This window comes from Phascolarctos cinereus, unplaced genomic scaffold (assembly GCF_003287225.1).
Source record: "Phascolarctos cinereus isolate Bilbo 61053 unplaced genomic scaffold, phaCin_HiC Scaffold_726;HRSCAF=1367, whole genome shotgun sequence".
Taxonomy (NCBI): domain Eukaryota; kingdom Metazoa; phylum Chordata; class Mammalia; order Diprotodontia; family Phascolarctidae; genus Phascolarctos; species Phascolarctos cinereus.
Genome location: NW_027556098.1, coordinates 235,113,944 through 235,134,065, shown reverse-complemented (window position 1 = coordinate 235,134,065; position 20,122 = coordinate 235,113,944). Strand labels below are relative to the sequence as shown.

Sequence of the window (20,122 nt, the reverse complement as noted above, 5' to 3'; positions counted from 1 at the left end):
AGATTCAATTCGAACGAAAGGGAAAAAGTGAGAGTTTGGAAGGGAGGGGGGAGGGGGTGGCCGTGACGCAGAGGCGCAGTCATTGACGCACCGAGCCGGGCGCGGCCAAAAATAGCAGCCACAGCCGAGCCAGCGGCGTGCTCCCCAGCTCCCTTTCCCCTGGTGCAAGGGGGCAGGGCAGGGTGAGGAGGGGAACTCTCATTGATCCCGGCTGTGGGCAGGGCTAGCACCAGCTATTTTAAGGCCATCGGAAACTAGCGCGGCCACGTTGGAGACTTGGTGGCAAACTATTATTTTTTTTAATCCAGCCCCAGGAAAGCGGGGACTCGGAGTCTTTTAAGGTTGCAGACACACACCACACCACTCAGACACGCACATCCAAACGGATAGCTTAGTTTTCTCCATTAACATCACAAAATACCCTCCAGGATGTTTAAGAACCTTAACCAAAGCCTCCTCTACTCTCAAGTTAGTGAAAGTCTTCGGTTAGGGAAGTGAATTTCATAGTAAGAGTTTGAAAGTTGCATGGAGTCCCTTATGTCACGGTCCAAGAAAGTTAAACATAACAGTAGTATCCAAAATTATTAAACTTCATTTTGTGGTTTCTGACTTCTTGATGACAGCCTTTGACCGAGTTAAGCAAATTTTCACAGTATCCTTTACGATGATGATGATTTTTAAAAGGAAGTAGGGAGCAATTTTTCTTCTACTCTTAACTGAGTTTTAGTTACTGCTTCAAATCTCTGGATTTTCCTGTAGGTCGAGGTATTCATTAAAAGCACAATTTAAGAAAGCTGAAGTAAAGTTAACAAACGTTTATTAAATAAACTCATTATTAGTCAGGCTGGTTGGCCTCTACTTGATGGGGCTCTATAGTGGTCACAAAGGAAATATTCTACCATAGATTCATTCAGACTGCAATCGGACCTGGAGCTGGAACTGGAGCTGAAACCCAATAAACTTAAATTTTTTCCTCAGCACAGATAATTTGAGTATTGAATTGATAAGAGAAAGTCCAATCAGTACCGACAATCTCTGTAATTGACTGATCCTGTCAGTAGGGGGCCTGAAGCCACAAACTTTTTTTTTTAAAGCATTAAAAGCTACATAAAATTCAAGGGTTTCATACCAGGCCCAAACACATAACTTCTGCGCTGCTCAAAAACTGAAATTCATAAACACCTACACATATTAGTGTCCTCTATTTTTATAGAGGGAGCAGCTTCTGATACACATTGAATTGGATTTACAATGCATTTCCCCATCATGCTCATGTTTAGTTCACCGTGTATTTGGTAAATGCTAGCTAGTAATAAACTCATTTTATCACCAAGCAGTTCAAATTGGCATATAGTTTGGAAAAATGAAAGCATGTTTTAAAATCCTATGATTACATGTTTAAATAAATTACAGTTCAGATGAGGATTCCTGTGGGTGTATTTGCTGGTATATAAGAATGCTTTTGTGTGCAGAGGTTTAATTACACATTTATAATGGAGTCAAAATGCAGGACTGAACAACCTTTTAGAAAACGTTAAAACTATGCTTTAGGCTAAATGGAACTGAACTTCTGCATTTAAATGACTGCAGCCCTTCAAGACTGTTGAACATAAACATCACAAAGTATTCTGACTCACTCAATTAAAAATGACAATTTTGAGACTGAGTCCAGCATCAGACTTACCTTTAAACTGACACATGAAAATGAGAAATTCATCAAATAATTTTCAACATGTTTAAATATTGCTAAGTCAAAGAATTTCGTAGTAAAATAAATGAATGAAAATGGATTGTCTGTATATTTAAGTCAACTAAAGACTTCTTTTGAGATTAACTGGAAAAGCATTACAAAATTATTACCTTTTCAAGAATACTTTTCAGAAAAAAAAATACAGAAAAGTGACTTTCCTGGATTATCCTCTATATTCCTGACCATATGTTAAAAGAGGACATATGGCATGTAAATAAAAACTATAAAATTTTATTTTAAAAAGGAAAGAATTGCTATAGATCACATATACACTTACAGATAAAATATTGTTTTATTTTATGCAAGCTTAAACACTGAGTTTAATAAAATACACCTTTCTTTAATACAGAAAGCAAACCTGAATTAAATCCTAAAAATTTTTCTTTTTCAATGCAAGCTGATGGAGTCTTTAGGTATTTCTATATGATCCCCAAATACAATATAGGAACTACTACACAAAACACTTTAAAGAACAGGAGTGGGGGCAGAGAGTTATTGAAAAATACAACTGTTGTGTCCCAAGAATAAATAAACTTTAAAGCATCTTCCCTAGTTGTCAATTTCAAATATGGTATGTTCTTTAAGTGGATATTGACAGCTAGGTACCAATGGAAACAGTTGGTCAGAAGTGAGCTTTATATTTGGAGTAAAGCAAAATGAACTTTCAAACTCTGAACAGGTTTGGTGGGGGTGGGGAGGGAGGTACTGCATTTCCCTTTTAAGATTGCTTTTCTGCCATTATTTTGTTGCTCTCCTATACAAATCAACTGCTTGGTTTATTTTTATTCATATTTTTAAAAGTCTAACACACTTTTCAGCCCATTTCTACCTAGAAATTATCCTTTAAAATAAAACAAATCTTTCTTATTTTGATTTGCAACACAGACAGATATATGTAAAGAAAGAGAGGCTGTGATGGAGAAAACATTTTTCTTCTAGATGTACCCATTTTAAAAACTATAAATGTAAAACTGAAAATATGATGAAAAAAATTTAATATTTTTAAATTGTTTGCTAAAAATTTACATCTTTTGAGTCATACACACACACACACACACACACATAAGAGCAAGCAGAGACAAAGTAAAATTTAATTGAACAGTTTAACACTTTCAAATTTAGAAAATCTTTTAACCCAAAGAATAGTGACCTTGGTTTCAGGTTTTTTTGTTAATATTCAGTAAACAATTGTCTCATTAAAACAGGGACTTTTTTAAAAAGTTATATAATGCTCTTGCAAATGAGCCACTATATGCCAAAATTACTTCAGGGTGACTTGGAATTCTGGAAGTAACTAATGATGTTTACAATTCTGTTGTACTATACAGCATTCCTCCAGAAAGGTGAAATAAACACAATCACTTTCTAAAGTCTCCTTCTACGACCTGTTTAGGAGGAAAATTCCTCAATTTAACATAAAAATGTGACAAAGTACTGTTACGAAGACAAAGTCATATATAGATATAGATATCTCTGACAAGGGTATATATCTCTATAGGTATATAGAGATATATACTTCCCTTCATCATAATTCTGTGATTAAGAAGCCTATAATTTTCACGCTACAAAAGTAACTTATAGCAAAGACCCTTATAGTGATAAGTAATAAATCTAATTACCATATCCTTTGAATAGATGCAATATAAATTTCATTGCTCACTTAAAAGTTCTAAAGTTAACAGCATAAATTTGAAGTTGAGTAATTAAGTAATCCTTATATAGACACTTATTAAAGTATTTATACATATTATCTTAAATCTACATCTATCATTTTGCCAATTAAAATTAGGACTTTAATTGCAATTAAGTAATTTAATTGCCAATTGAACAGCAAAATTGCTAAGTGACTAATTTTAATGCCTATTTTAATTACCAATCATGACTGGGGAGGGAGCTAATCAAGTTACATCAAGCAGTACCAGAGTAATGATGTGGAAAAAAAAATGTAGAACAAACATTCAAGGCTACATGCTTTTAAAAAGAATTCTAAATTAAATAAATGCAAACACAATCTTATAAAGGTAGTGAAATACTATATTTCAATTTCTAAATACAGGAACACCAAAAGAAAGTACATGTTTAATTAAACAAGTCACTGTCAATCTTAAGTTAAAGTATATAAAAGCAAGGTAGAATTTTTATGTGATTTTTTATATGGTAATCATGCTAACAAGATAAACAGAAAATTGCAAATAGCAGAGCAGCTTACTGCTTGACAGGTGAAATATTTGTAGATTAACAGTGGTTCTTATTCTTTACAAATAAAATCAGATGCTGTAAAAATGAGGAATAAGTTTTTCAGCTATTCACACAATGATAGGCTAGCTCAAGCTCAGAAAAGAAGAAAAAAGGAAGATTAGTGTAACTATCATTCTACTACCCTCATGGACATCCTTTCCAACCCCATGAAAATTAAAATAGTTTCAACAGAGGCCTTCTGTCTATGTCAATAGCATGCCACTTATTAGATCACAAGCATGAATCAGGTTTATGCTACAGACAATATGTGTAGGTATACAGATAAGATATACTATATATGAGATAGATAGATAGATAGATAGATAGATAGATAGATAGATAGATAGATAGATAGATAGATAGATAGATAGATAGATACAGACATACATACATACTAGGGTGGGACAAAAGAGGCAAGCAGCTGTGCCTGCATTGCAATTAAAATAATGAATTACAGGATGAGAAATCCAAATTGTGCTACAATTCTTTCAGATCTTCCTGCCTTCCAGACGAAGTAAACCTTCCAGATCTTTATTAAAAAAAATTTAATTTTTTTTTTACCGCCTGCAAGACAGCAGAAAAGGACAATCTACAAATATAGATAATACACTTACTGACTATCATAAATCAATGTTCAAAAAAGCCCCAGTATCCAAACTGATTTTCAGAAACCAGTATGGGAGGAGTTTCGCTCCAGGAAGGATGTGGAATAAAAGCTACTACAGATAGAATGTGATTTCCTCCCAGATGACATGACAGAGAATAATTTCAGTTCTTTTCCTCTACTGGGGGCAGACGAATACTTTATTTAAAACAAATAGGAATTATGATCTTTATTTTAAAAAAAACAAAAACAAGGAATTTGCTGCCTAATTGTGATTAGCACTGAGTATTGTATGTATGTGTATTATGTGTCACACACATACATAGTCAGCTTATCTCTGTAGAAAGCTTTACACCTTCTACCAAAGACCTGAAATTATTCATGAAATTTATGCAATGTTGTATGTAACTAGAGAAAAAGCAAACAGGTTTGCAGCTGGGTTTGGATTGTTATTTACAGATAGACCTGAATTTTGAAGTGAAGCACACAGCAGGAAGGATTCTCTCCCTGCATTTTGAATGGAATTGTACATTAATAAAAAAACAGGGCTTAACAAAGACTTTCAATATATTTTTATAACAGTTTTAGAAGTTTTATGTAATTGATTAAAGCAAAATAATTCTAACACTTGCTACCTACTTAGAAATCAGAGAGATGGAATCATTACTAATATGTCATTGAAAAAAGATTATTTTGCTATGCTCACTACTAAGTAAAAAAAATTAATTCCACCATCTTGGGACAATGCAATATTGAAAGGGGATTTTAGCCCTTTCATTTCTTTTCCTAAAAAGTTGCATTGATTGTGATTTATTTCAATTTTTATTCATTTTAATTTTCCTTTCACATGCTTCCATACAAGGCCCTTATATTCTAAATTTGAAAATTAATTGGAGTTGTAGCATATTAAATTTTGGGTTACATGAAAAAAGATAAAAACAACTTTTTATATCATCAAAAACTTTCAATGTTAAATATTGACATTTTCTGAGACACTCCATATGCAATTATTTTTGGGTCACTTTGGTACCATGTTTTAGAATATAACATTCTAATAGTCCACATAAACTCATTAAGTTTAATGCTGATGATAGAATTTAAGGGAAAAAATTGCATCTCTGACCAATGAACACTTTCCCACAAGAAACAAACAAAAATACTGATACATGAAAAAATATAAATTATGTGTAATTTTTTTACTATTAAACTATTATTTTCTTCAATTAAGGTCAATCTTCACTGTTAAAGGAAAAGTGAGGAATGATCCTTTGTATTACATCTTTTGAACTTAATGGTGATGAGTTCAACTATTACACTAGGTCTTTGGAATATTTATAAATAATTCCTGCGAAGTATTACAGAATCATTCCATTAGAGTCTGGAGAAGTGACCTCAATAAGCTGTCACAGATACTGGGGAAAAACAAACCACCAACATAAGACATGGTTTGAAGTTACTGTTAGTTACAGGTATTTCACATGAGGGCATGTTTTTAAAATAACTTTATAATCTGAAAATACTATGAATACATATTTCTATGATGATTACTTTTTAACAATTTTAACTTCTAAAAACAAAAAGATTTTATCATGCATACTTAAGTCATTTTTAAAAAAACTAAACTATAAGGAAGAGCTAAATTACATATTTAAGGGATGATTTTAAAGTACCCCGAGATAACATTTTTATTAGTGTAACTTTAACTTTGAACTCAGAAGTATGCTGTTCCTATGGTCCTTTCTTTCCCTTTGGTCCTCACAATGTCAAGTATCTTACTCTGTACAATTATATCGGAGCTGCTGGAAATCTGTGTTCCTGTTTTTCAGTGCACCTCTGTACAGTATTTAATGGTTTCATTGGAAGTTTCTGAGTTAAGAGTTTTAGTGAAGTTTGCATCATCCCCAGGTGTTGGTGAGTGTGGTGCTGGAAAAGGGAGGGGTCGCCAGGACATATTTCACAGCCAGAATGATCTAACAGCTGTTAAGATCTTCAAATCTAAATAGATGTTACAATATTTTTAGTCAATTTACACTAAAAAAAAATGAGATCCTATAGTCCTGTTGTTATAAAGTATCAGGTCAAGAGATATAAATCGTACCAAGCAATTCATCTTGCCTCTCAGAGAGTCATTACATTTCTCCTAGAATATATCTGATTGATACTCTTGGAGGTGAAAGGCTAAAGGGACCATATGGCAACATGTTGCATTCCGTATGTTATCTGCCCATCCGTGCTTAAGCTGCCATTAGCAACATCTGCACCCAACGGAAATCCAGCTGTGCAGTAGACTACTGACGAAATTGTACTGGGGGTGGGAGGGAGAGAAGAGAGAGAACCTTGCTTAAACTCCATTAACTCTAGACATGTAGTCTGCCTACCAGGACGGATGGAAGCTTTCACAATTAGAGAAGACGAGACAAACGCTTTATTAAAGTTTAATTTTGAACTCCCAATTAGCGAAACTGCTTTATAAATCGATTGCAATTTCCTAGAAGGCACAGCAAGTCCCCTGCCTGCCATGTGTGCAGGCACCAAAAAAGCTCCCCCTCCTGCCGACTCAACAGGATTGTTCAGAGCCGGTCTCAGCATCAGGAGTCTCTAAAGTCCTCGCAAGCCCCTCCTCCTGCAGGGGGGCTCAGACAACCTTAACAAGGAATGGGAAGAGGCTGCATCCTCCACTTGTTTGGCGGGAGGGGGGGTGAGGGGGTGGGGGGGAGGACTAAATTGGAGAAGGAGGAGGAGTGGCCGAGGGAGGGAGGGGAAGGGGGAGGACAGCAGGAGGATCTGTATTAATCTGTTCGTCTCTGGAGGAGATTCGATTCAGTCTCAGAAGTTTCTTTCTTCACACTAGTGGCGGGTGGCAGGTTCAAATGGGGGAGAGGGGGAGAGACCGGGAATGGGGACTGCCCTCCCATCTACCATACCCAGATACTCTTCCCTCTGCACCCCCCCACAAGATACATTACCTGCCAGGGCCTCCCACCCGCCCCGATGCTCGGTCGTCTCCTCTTCCTCCGCCGCTGCCGCCGCCGCCGCCGCCGCCGCGCTCCCTCTCGCAGCCGCATCCCCAGATGTGCGCCAGATGTGCGGGTCACGCTCCCTGGTTCGCACAAAGAGGTCGCCCCCATCCGGAAAAGGAAGTAGGCCGGGATTCCCCTTCTCTCTTAGCTGTAAGGGGAGTGAGCGGGGGAAGGAGTGGGGAAAGTGAGGGGAAGGTGGAGGTAATGACTAGAGGGATAGGGTGGGACAGGGGTCTAGGGGAGCAAAGGGAGTTTATTTTAAAACAAACCAGAAGGAAACAAAGGCAAAAAAAAAGGCCAAGGCAGGGGCCAAGGTGGGCGGGGAGGCGTGCGCGGCCGCTCGCTTCCACGCCCGTTACTTTTGGAAGAGGGGAGGGGGGTCTTGGCTAGGGAGGAAGTTAAGGGGAGATGGGGGTGGTGCTCCTCCTACTTTCCCTCCCCGGGTCCCCGCGGGAGGCGGCGGCGGCGGCAGCTGCACACACATACACAGAAGCCCCATTGTAGCCGCCGCCGCCCAACGCGCAGCCCCGCAGCGGCTACAGCCTCGCCAGCCAAGAGCGTCAGCGGCCCGTCAGCGGCGCGAGGCTCCGTGACGTGAGCACGGCGGCGGCGGCAGCTATAAATAGCCGGGGCCCAGCGCGCGCAGTTTTTTTTTTTCCATTGACGCGGAGGGAGTAGAGGAGGAGGAGGAGGAAGAGAAGGAGGAGGAGGGGCGGGGAAGGTGAAAGGAAACAATAAACTTGCTATACCGCTCCACCTCCTCCCTCCCTCCCCCTCCGCCCCAGGGCTTCCCCGCATCCCACCCGCGTAAGAAAGTAACCACCCAGACTCCATTCCATTCTGGGGCCCGGCAAATACTAGGAGCCCGGCCCTCCCTCCCAAGAGCTGGAGGAGCCTGACCGGAAGGGGCCTGGAGGAGGGGAGCGAGGCTTGAGAGCCTCCTGTGCGTTCCCATCCCAACTAGTTTGTTTTAGCAAAGCTTCGGATGTTTTCTGCCGAACTCACAAAAGATTTTTTTTTAGAGGGGAAGGCGGTTGTTTATTAAATTCCAGTTTAAAACATGCACACACTAAAACCCTGGATTTTTTTTTCTATTTAGCGTATTTTAAAGTTTTTGAAGTGTATTGTGGGCACCGTGAGGGTATAAACTCTTAGAAGTTGGAGGGGGTACAAAAAGGACTTTATTTTGGGTCACAGGAAGAGTGGGGGAATCGAGGAATTACTTAATCCATGAGTTCTTTATCGGGGGTCTGTGGATAGATTTTGGGGGCTATGTAATTTTTACTAACTTCTAACTGAAATTTGGCATTTCCTTCGATTAATTAAAAAAAAAGTTATTCTGAGATCCAGTTCATAGGCTTCACCAGTCCGACAAAGGGGTCCATGTCACAAAAAGTTAAAACTCCCAAAGTCCCAGTTTCAGATCAGTATGTTTATTTGATGATTTCGACTGTGTTACTTGATTTAGGGTAGTCTTAAGACAGCAAAGAATCCTTCTGGGAACAGTGAAAACTACATTGCTTGGAGTCATTGGATTTGAGTTCAAAATTCCAGATATGCCATGTACTGCCCATGTAACATTGGACAAGTTACAACTTTTCTGGGCCTCAGTTTCTTCTCCTGTAAAAGGAGTGGCTTGGATTAGTTGACTTTCAAGGGCCCCTGCAGCTTTACATCGGTTTGGTCCTAAAGCTCATACCCCACTCCCCAAGCATAGAGTCTTATCTCATACTCTTTTCAGGAACATTACTGACCTTCTCACCCCTATTGTCCATAACATCCTAATTAAGATTGCCTGACACAGTTCCTTCAGAAATTCTGTCCTACCTTTCTTTTCCACACTGCTCCTTTCTATCACAACACCTAACTTTACAATTATTCCAGCAATTATCCATGTAAGCTAAAGAACATGCCTTCCTTCATGTCCCTCTTTGGTCCCCCTCCAAAAAATAAATAAATAAATTCATAGAATCCTAGAACATCAGAATTGAGGAGACATCAGAAGTTATCTAGTATAATAAATATCTATCTGAACAAGAGTTTACTTTAAAACATCTCTGAGAAGTGTTCATAGAGACATTTTGAAATACTGAACTGATAAGATTTCAAAGATTAGAAAGAAGTGTCTGCAAGACCGATAGAAGAATAAGGAGTGTCAAATGAGTTAAAGGTAGTCATTCCTTGTATTTCAATTCCTTTGAAAAGAATATTGTAGTTTTCATCTATAAAGGCTAATCATATTAATATAAGCTCAAACATCAAAGAGGTGAAAGGGTTTCATTGAATTGAGAGACCTTAAATAGCCTGAGAATTCATTTTGTTTTACAGATTCTCCAGAAAGGAATTAATTAAACCAGATAATTTAGAAATATCCAGTGAGAGAATAACTTTGATCTTAAGGTCTATCCACAGGACCATAGATAAACATTTCCACAAGTAATTAAAAAAAAAGATGTAGTTAGTGATGTTTTTAAAGCTGACCATTTCTTCACAGGGTGAACTGTTGCCAGTATATTGAGTTTTACAGAAAATAAACAGTTGTCTACCCAAAAATGAGTTACTTCTAGTAATTTTCATTAGAGAGAGTCTTCTGATTATCTGTATCTCACAATGATGAGTCAGGGCTAACCCTTGTCTAAATCTGACACTGTCTCCAGAAATATGAAGACATAATACAGAAAGAAATTTGAAACCAAAAATATTTTGCTTTTAACAGTCACTTTTGTGACTTTTTTGTGACTTTATCTGAGCTTATGGTCAAATAGGTAATGAATATGCTTCCTTTTTCAAGTTCATCACAGCCTCTTACTTCCCTAAACCCTGAGCATTTTCTCATTTCAATTCAATATTCAGTTCAACAAACACTTATTAGACACTAACTTTCATGTATGTTCTTTTCCTGGTGGCCGCACTGTTACACGAAACTATTATTTTTTTGTTTTCTTCTGGGTTTTTTTTCTTCTAGTAGTATATTTCCAAGTCTTAGACTTGTTCTGTATCAAGGGGCTAAATTTCCAAGAAAAATGATGTCTTCATTGCATTACTGCCAGATCTAATGGCTTTTACTCAGTCCTCATCCTTCTTGACTTCTCTGCAGCCTCAGTGATCGTTATATAGCAGGCACTTAATAAATGCTTACTCTGTGCCAGGCACTTTACAAATATCTTGTATCTTTTACCTCATACCTCAACCCTACGAGGTAGGTACTAGTATTAGAGTTAAGGAAATTGAGACAAATGGAAGCTAAATGATTTGTCTAGGGTCCCACAGCTAGTAAGGATCTGAGATAAAACCTGAACTCAGGTCTTCCTGAGTATATATCCACTGTTCCATCTACTGTCCCACCTAGCTGTCACAGAAAGGAAAGTGGGTAGATAATTTCATTTCATGGTAAGTTCATTTCTTCTTCTGAATTCCTTTTGAAGTATTTTTCCTATCCTTCCATTATCCTGAAATATTGTTCTTCCATATCTTGCACATCTAAAAAAGGCTTGCCAAAAAAAAAGCTTTCATGTATCTTTGTCACATTTCTCTTTTTTCAAACTGCCAGTTTCATTCTTTCTTATTTTTCATTGTTTCAAAATTAAAATGTTGGGTTTCCATATCCACTGATTAATTTAGATAACCAACCCAAGCTCTACTTAAGAAGTAGGTTTTTTTTATTATTATATTGTTATCATATTATAGTTCCAGATCAGCTTAAATACATACCCTGAAGTAACAGGGTCCTTGAAGCAAATGCAAAGGCAACTATGCTGAAATGGTGAAATAAAAGACTGCGAACATATGAAATCTATGATTTTAAATTCCCTCTGATATTTTAGGGCATCCTACAATTTCTAAATACAGTAAATGTTTTAGAATGTGGACATTTTCCAATACCTCCAGAAGTTTCTGTCTACCTAAGGTTAAATCCTTTGAAAAGACCACAGTACAGTTACTGTATTGAAGGAATTATTAGAGAAACTGCTGTGTACTCTTGACTTATTACTCAGTTAATCCTGATCTATATTTAGATAGTGATGCCAGCCCAGTTGAGGCTTCAAAGGAATGAGCACAAATATTTGCCATCTCCTGTACAGTACTTTTTTGGTGATTGAAAATTCATATTGGAAAATATCATTGAAGTTATAGTATAAACAAAGCTCAGCAACCTTCCAATGTATAAACTTGCCAGGAAAAGATCCTAGGATTCTCAGAATTCTAAAAGGAAGGTTATTTAGGAAAGTACAACCCAGGTTAGGACCTATATAGCTTTCTGCATGAAAAAGCTAAGAGAGTGAGAAGGAAGAGAATAATTATAGCTCATATTTGTACAGCACTTGTTTTCTTCTCAACAAACCTGTGAGATCAGTAAAACTAGTATTATTATCTCCATTTTTGCAAATGAGGAAGTAAAGCTCTCAGAAATTAAATGGTATATCCATGGTCATACCTCAACAAGAAATGCCAGAATGCCTGGCCATCTGACTCTAAGTTCAGTATTCTTTCCACTACACCGTTTTTGTTGTTATTCTGTCATTTTCAGTCTGACAATTCATAACCCCATTTGGGGTTTTCTTGACAAAGAAACTTGAGTAGTTTGCCATTTCCTTCTCCAGCTCATTTTATAGATGAGGAAACTGAGGCAAACAGGGTTAAGTGATTTATCCAGCATCACGCAGCTAGTAAGTGTCTGAGACCAGATTTGAACTCAGGAAGATAACTCTTCCTGACTCCAAGTCCAGCACTCTGATCCACTGGACTGCCTACCCTGTTATACCATGCTACCTCTTAATGTTTACTACAAGGATTGCTTCAATGCTAACTTAATGCTTACTTCAAGGATTCAGTACTTTAAGGATCAATGATTTTAATAGTGTTTGCTCTCCCTCTACCAAAATATATCACAGTACCTCTCTTATAGAATCATAAAATCTCAGCATTAGCAGGGACTTGAGAGGCCTAGTCTAATGCCTTCAGCAAAAATTCCACCTACAAGAAGATTCTCTAATAGATGGTTTCATGAATAGTTGTGATCCAAAACCAGAAGTATTCATCACCTGGTAACTAGCCTCATAGTGATGAGCAGCTCTGAATTTAGCTAGGCTGGTTTTGACATAACTGATACACTGTAATCCATGGGCCTATTACTGAAAACTTTTCAATTTTGGTAAAAACTCCATCAGGAGAGCTTCAAAAACCCAGAGGCACTTCAAAGAACCTCCAATTTAAAGTCAAAAGAAGCTAGGAAACAATTCTATAGCGGTAAAGTGACTTGCCAAAGTCCACACAAATAGTGAGTGGCAGAGCTGAGGGCTGAAGCCAGATCCTCTGAGAACAAACCCAATGTTCTTTCCGATGTACCAAAAAAGGACCAAATGGGTATAAGCTCATAAACCCTACCATTCAGCAAAGTATTGAAGAATCCCAGTCAAAAGAAGGGATCAAGTGCTCAGAGTTTAGTTTTCAGCTTTTCCTTATTTCTTGTTTTCTAGTTTACAAGATAATAGGATTGTCCACATTTTCTTTAGTTGATGGTGAATTCCTTGAATAGCAGGTAGTTGATCAACTTTTCTGCAGATGGTTAACAAGTTGAAAGAAGTGTATATGAAAAATAGAATTTTCTGTTGGTGGCTCCCCCAGAAGAAATAATGACACCTGCATTCATTTGTGAAGCATACTTTTCCTCTTCTAATCAACATGAGAATTATATTTATTAAGTGCTTCTAATGTCCAGATCCTGAGGATACAAGGATTCAAGGAAGGAGGCATCATTTCTGATGGAGGATCAAAAAAGACTTTCTGGAGGAGGTAGCACCTGAGCTGGGCCTTGCAGAAAGGGAAGTATTTCCACAGGCTGATTTGTAAAGGATATCCATGCATGGAGGATGGCAAATGCTGGGAGGTGGCCAAGTGAGATGAGGATGAGGCAGGAGAACAGCAAGTAATCCAGTTTGATTGAAGCATAGAGTGCATAAATGGGAGCTGTGGGAAATAAAGTTAGGAAGGTTGGAGAATAAATACTTCTGCTGCTATTTAGATGGATTTCCGATTATGTATGTATTCCTTCCACCCAGGCAGACTTCCACCCCCAATTATCTTCTAATTCCATGTGATTATCCATGCATATAACCCACAGATCTTTATATCTACCCTATCTTAGGGGCAGCTAGGTGGCACAGTGGATAGAGCACTGGCCCTGGAGTTAGGAGGACCTGAGACACTTAACACTCACTAGCTGTGTGACTCTGGGCAAATCACTTAACCCCAATTGCCTCATTTAAAAAAAAAAATGAAAAAAAAATATCTACCCTATCTTCTGAGCTTTAGTCCTGTATCATCAGCTTTCTACTTTACATTTCTAACTGGATGTTCTGGGGGCATCTCAAACTCAATATGTCCAAAACTCACTATCTTTTCCTCCAAACCCATTCCTCTTCTAAACTCCCCCATTTCTGTTGAAGACAGCATCACTCTTCTAGTCTCCCAGATTCATAATCGCAGTGTTATCCTATATTTCCTTAGGTCCTGCACTGAAAAATAAGACTTGAGAGTTCCATTCAGATTGGCAAGTAGGGAATAAAGATCACAGTAATAACAAACTCTAGGTAAGCCCCAAGGCAGCTTATGGCACCAATTAGAATACACAAGATTGTTCACGAGAGCCCTGGAAGGGACACCAGGAAGGGCCTGGGCCTGGGAGGACAGGCTTCATACTTAGGCAATAGGACAGCCAGACAAGGCATCTTGGGGGAGGTACTAAAAAGGTGGAGTGGTAGCAAATCTAATATTAACAGGGAAGGTAGAGAGGAGAAAAAGGAAGTTATTTGTTTAAAAAAAAGCACCAAGAACAAAACCTATTTCATAATTTTGCTCAGGGTTAATCCTGTATATACATACATAAGCATATCTTGTGTCGTTCTCTGAGTATCTACATGCAATACATAACCAGCAGAGGTGAGCTTCCCAATGAATGAAAATATTTCACCTTATGAGGATTCTTGTAGAATAACATTCTAAATATTTTCAGTTTTATGAATATAGTCCTATATTTGTTATTAAAATTTCTTCATCTTCCTTTTTTCTTAAAAAACTTTGAAGAATATTCTATTCCTTTTAAATATCTTATTTCTAAAGAATTCCTTTTTGATTGTACTCTAGACTTAAACATTTCATTCTCTTTCCCAAAAAAACCTACTTTTTATTTATTTTGGATATAGTTATATATGTACATGTTGCCTCTTCCAATAGAATATGAGTTCTTTGAGGACAGGGACAGTTTAATTTCTGTCTTCGTATCCCTGGCACCTAGCACAGTGCTTGGCATATAGTAGGTGTTTAATAAAGGATAACTGAATGATTGATTAGTTGTAATATTTTGTCAAGGCTTGAATGAAAGGCTATTTATCTTTATTTCAAATATGGTGAATGCACTAAATCTATAAACTCTTAGAAAAAAAAGTAAGACACCTAGCTATATTAGGAAATAGTCATTCCAATAGTGCTCCAGATATGACTGAGCCCACCTTGCTAAGGCAATAAAAGTGGGACTCTTTACTGATTTGAGATGCAGTCCTAAGCTCAGATGGCTTTTCTCCTTTTATACTACTAGTCTATCATGATCAATGAGTTAGTTATACCATAGACTATACCTTCAGATCTAAAAGTCCTAAACATTTTACAGAACAGTTCCTCACTGAAATCACTACAAGTATCATTGATGTTATAATGATCATTCTTAAACTCATATTGACACTCCAATATGCTCAGGCTCAGTATTTAGTTTCCATTCCTTTCATTTGAAAAGCTCTTCACCCAAAGCTGCCCACACTTACTGACAACTGTGTTTTGATCCCAGCAGGAGTAACAGATTTCATTTCTCGTGAATCGCAGAACTACAACCAGACCTCTATTATTAGATGAAGGATAATCATGCTGAGTTTGGGAGAGAAGAACAAGAATTCAGTATTAAAATAATAAAAGCTAATGAAAGGATTTCATGTGCACTTAGTACCCCTGTGTTTTACCTGAAGTCTTTATTTCTTATATGAGAGCTCCCAAATCATGAACATGTTCCAGAATTACCAGAATTCCAATGGATTTAGAATTTGGAATCATGTCACTTGAATTTGACACTTTTTCACATTAATTTTTACCCATAGAAATATGATTATGTCCAAAAATCAATCAGTCAATCAATCAAGTACACATAAAGCACCTCTTACCTGCTAGGCACTGGGGATACAAATACAAAACATGAAACAACCTCTGCTCTCAAGTAGTTTATGTTCTGATGGGAAAGATAGCAAATACACATATAAGTATATAGAATAGAAATAAAGAGAATAAATATAAATGAAAGAAATTAAATATGTGTGGAAAGAAAGACTAGGGGTTAAAGAAATCAGGAAAGGCTTCAAGTAGAAGCTAGTGCTTAAGCTGAGTTTTGAAAGAAAAAAAGCAATGCTAATATTAGTTAGAATTTAATAATAACAGTAGTTTGCAAAGGTCTTTACAAAGATTATCTCATCTCCAAAACAGTCCTGGGTGGTAGGTACTATTATCATCCCCATTTTTGCAAATGAAGAAACAGACAAAAGTTAAGTGACTTATCCAAGATTAAGTAGCTAGCAGTTGTCTGAGGCCAGATTTAAACTCACAACTTCCTGACTCCAGGCCCAATGCTCTATCTACTGTGCCACCTCTGTGAGGCAGAGGTGAGGAAGGATGCTTTTCGAGCATGGGGAAATAGCCAATAAAAAGGAGTGAAAATGGGAAATGGAGTGTAATATGTCAAGGAACCAAGAGCAGGCCAGTTTAGCCATATTTCAGAGTGCTGGAATGAATGGATACAATGACACTGGAAAGAGAGGTTGAGTCCATGTGAAAGACTTTAAAAACTTAACAGAGAAGTTTATATTTTATCCATGAGGCAATAAGAAGCTACTTGAGTTTATTGAGAAAGGTAACAGCATGGTCAGATCTACACTTAAGGAAAATCACTCTGACAGCAGTATGGAAGAATAGACTGGAGTGGGAAGAGACCTGAAGCAGGGAGATTCATAGGAAGGCTATTGCAATAATCTACACAAGAAGTGATAAAGTACTGAACCACCTATGAATGGAAACAAGGGATCAGATGCAAGAGATGTAAAAGTATAAATGGCAAGAGGCAGCTGATTGGATATATGGGATGAGAGAGAGTGAGGAATAGAGGATAACACTGAGATTATGAATCTGGAAGACTAGAAGAGTAGTGCTGCTTTCAACAGAAATGAGGAAGTTTAGAAGAGGAGTGGGTTTGAGGGAAGATAATGAGTTTCGGACATGTTGAAGCTGAGATGTCCCCAGAATATCTAGTTTGAAATGTATAATAGACAATTGGTGATGAAGGACTAGAGCTCATAAACTAGAGTAGATATAAAGATCTGTGGGTAATATGCTTGAATATAATTAAATTCATGGGAGAGAGAATGTTAGAGACAGTAGAAAAGAGGGCCCAGCACAGAGCCTTATCAAACATTCACATGTAGGGAATATGGTATAGATAATTAACCAAGAAAAAATGACTGAGGAGTGGCAAGACAGGTAGGAGGAAAACCAGTAAAAGTAGCTCCAGAAAAATCCAGAAAGGAGAAAGAAGCCAGAAGAGTGTGGTCAGAAGTATCAAATTCAGCAAATAGTGGGGGAAGAAAGGTATTATATAATCAGAAAGACATTGATTATTATCAATGGCCATTTTTCAAAAAGCTACCCTTTTGCAAACTCTCTATCCCATCAGTTCAAATTATGATGTCAAGTCATCTTGCAATAAGAAAGGATTAAAAGAATGGAATGTATTATTAAATTGCAGGCTTCTTTCCATGCCTATTGCTATTTCTTCATAATACAAAACGAAGGAGAGATCAGGCAATTGCCTGGTTTATTTAGTCGGCATAGCCTACCAACTCAAATAATCAAGGCACTGGAGTTTGGAATGTATACTTTACAAGAGAAATTAACAAAGCACTTCTTAAGTCTCCTTATTAAGTATAAGGTAAAATTTTGTAATACTTCTTCTTTGAAGGGGCTCATGTGAAAGCTACATTGTCATACTGTGCATTGAGAATTTAAACTATGAGGAATATTTGATGATATTATCATCATAATAATTTCTTCTCATTAATAGACTGTCTTGGATGGTCTTTTAAAAGAAGTTTCATGCTCTTTTCTCCAACGGGACTTGTAAATGATGAAATTAAAATGAGATTACAGTCACCAAAATTAATGGGGGAGGGGGAGAGGGCACCTGTTTATTACACAGATATATCTGTTCCCTCTGCTTCTTTTTAGTCATAGCTATTTAATTTCCTGAAACAAAAAACAAACAGATTTCTTACTAATGTCAGTACTGCAGAACTAGTATAGGAACAGAAGAGCCAGCTGTACTCTATTTTGTCTCATGCATCATCAACAAAATTGGCAGCTCAGTTCTGATTTCCAAGCCTTTACGGTGAATGATGATATACAAGCTGTGCCTGATTTTCCGATACCAGCCTGATCTTGCTGTGCTGACAGAAAAAAAATCTATTTTTGGTTTGTAAATTGAGCAAATTTTATGTGAAAGCTATTCATGTAGAATAAATGCAGAGCATAGAGATATCATTTTTAGACTTACTTTTCTGACCCTTAAACCACTTCAAATCATCATCACCATTGTCATCATCCAATATAAGATGGTTAGAACTAGTCAATTGAGTAAAACTGTAGGAGTATTGTGTGCATGATCTTTATATTGAAGTGTGTTATTCTCATTTTATACTCATGACTTTTAATACAACACATGGATTGTAATGTGGGTAATACAAGTGATTATCAGTTAATTATTTCACTGCCTGAGGCCCAAATGTAATGCTATTCAAGACCATATACTGTGGGTGTGACTACCTCTGGTGCAATAGGTAAGGTTCTCTGTAGGTTGGGAAAGAATAGTACAATACATAAATGTAAGAAGGTGAAAGAAGTTGTTTTTAACTAGAAGACTGCTATTGCTTCTTCAGGGCAGCTGTACCTAACCTAGGCAAAACCTGGAAGTAAGGGGAGTTTATTTTTGACACTTTGCTATCTTTTCCACTTTAAATGTAGTCTCCCATCCCTATCAAAGCACCATTACCATAAAGCTGCCCTTGACTACTTAGGATTTCCCCTTGCACTTCCCCATTCAAACCATTCCTCCCCATGCTCAGGATCTGTCTCTTCACCCAGCCCTCTATCAAACCTGTACCATCACTTTCTTTCTAAATATTGCTAAAAATGGTTTGCTAATTTCTGATAAATAAATTTACCCTTGATCTCATGCCCTATTTTATCTTCTCCAGCAGATTGCCCCCCACTATCATTCCAACTCTCATTAATCTTCAGTCTCTCCCCATCTGTAAGTTCCTTTCCAGCTGCTTACAAATACACTCATGTCTCCCTATCGTTAAAAAAAAAAGAACCTCATTAGATGCTACCATCCAGTCTAGCTATTATCCTATATATCTCTTTTCAGCTAAACTGGCACCTACCCCCAGTGCTTTTACTTCCTCTTCTCTCACTCTCTTTTAAACCGTTTTTAATTTGGCTTCTGACTTCATTATTTATCTAAATTTGCTCTCTTCAAATTACCAATGACGTCTTAATTGCCAAATTTATAGGCCTTTGTCTTAATCATCATCCTTCTTGATCTCTTTGTTTGAGGTCTTTGACACTTTTGATCACCCTCTTTTCCTATGTACAATAACCTCTCTGAGTTTTCATGACATTGCTACTCTCTCTTGATTATCTTATCTTTATTCTATTCTTTCTCAGTCTTCTTTGCTGGATTTTCATCCATGCCATGCCATGGATAGATTTCTCCCAAGGCTCAATCCTGAGCCCTTCTCTTTTTCTCTTTATACTATCTCGGTTGGTCATTTCATCAGTTCTCATGGATTCAATTATCTTCTCTAGACAGATGATCATATCCAGCCCTAGTCTGTCTCCTGAGCTCTACTCACACATCCCCAGCTTCCTATTAAGCATTTTAAACTGAATGTCCCATAGGCATCTCAAATTAAACATGTCCAAAACAAATCATTATCTTTTCCCCAAAACCCATCCCTCTTCCAAACTTCCCTGCTACTGTCAAGGGTACTACCATCTTCCAAGTCACCCAGGTTCACAATCTCAGTGTCAACTTTGACTCATTATTCTCAGCCCTTACATCCTAATGGTTGCCAAATGTTATATCTAATTCCACATCTCATATATATTCCCTTCTCTTCATTCACAGTCAATTGAGGTCAGGCCCTCAATACCTCTCAGCTGAACTAGTACAATTGCTTTCTAGTGGACCCCCCTCCTTAGATCTCCACTTTCTCCAACTCATCCTCCAATTCAGCTGCCAAATTGATTTTGCTAAAGTGTCAGTCTGACTGTGTCATCCTCCCCCCTCCGCATTCCACAAGCTCCAGTTGTCCCATGTTACCCTTCGTAATCTGGCCCCTTCCCACCTTTCTGGTTTTCTTA

General features: G+C 37.5%; 1 protein-coding gene and 1 long non-coding RNA gene across 6 annotated transcripts; one reads left to right on the top strand and one right to left on the bottom strand.

Moving 5' to 3' along the window:
- Window positions 1-2,823: 2,823 nt before the first annotated feature.
- On the bottom strand, window positions 2,824-8,425 carry LOC110220736 (uncharacterized). 5 transcript variants are annotated; one of them, XM_021004892.2, is made up of 3 exons: window positions 8,099-8,425; window positions 7,559-7,760; window positions 2,824-6,897 (listed from the first exon to the last, which is right to left on the bottom strand). In XM_021004892.2, exons 1-3 carry the CDS (start codon window positions 8,408-8,410, stop codon window positions 6,881-6,883), a joined length of 531 nt encoding a protein of 176 aa, XP_020860551.2. In that variant the 5' UTR covers window positions 8,411-8,425; the 3' UTR covers window positions 2,824-6,880. The 5 variants fall into 5 exon arrangements, with proteins under 5 accessions (XP_020860551.2, XP_078003154.1, XP_020860550.2 ...); XM_078147028.1 differs by having other exon boundaries at window positions 2,824-6,587; XM_021004891.2 differs by lacking the exon at window positions 2,824-6,897 and adding an exon at window positions 7,012-7,236.
- LOC144454554 (uncharacterized) lies at window positions 7,659-15,589 on the top strand. Its single transcript, XR_013483050.1, has 2 exons — window positions 7,659-7,732; window positions 15,456-15,589. It is a non-coding gene; the product is annotated as an uncharacterized LOC144454554 (long non-coding RNA).
- The last annotated feature ends 4,533 nt before the right edge of the window (window positions 15,590-20,122 follow it).

Bases quoted from the DNA above. Each gene is read 5' to 3' on its own strand.
- LOC110220736 (XM_078147027.1), bottom strand. From the start codon at position 8,410: ATGCGGGGAAGCCCTGGGGCGGAGGGGGAGGGAGGGAGGAGGTGGAGC. The intron at 7,761-8,098 runs GTATGTGTGTGC...CTCCCCTTACAG, and splicing joins GGCTACAATGGGGCTTCTGT to CTAAGAGAGAAGGGGAATCC.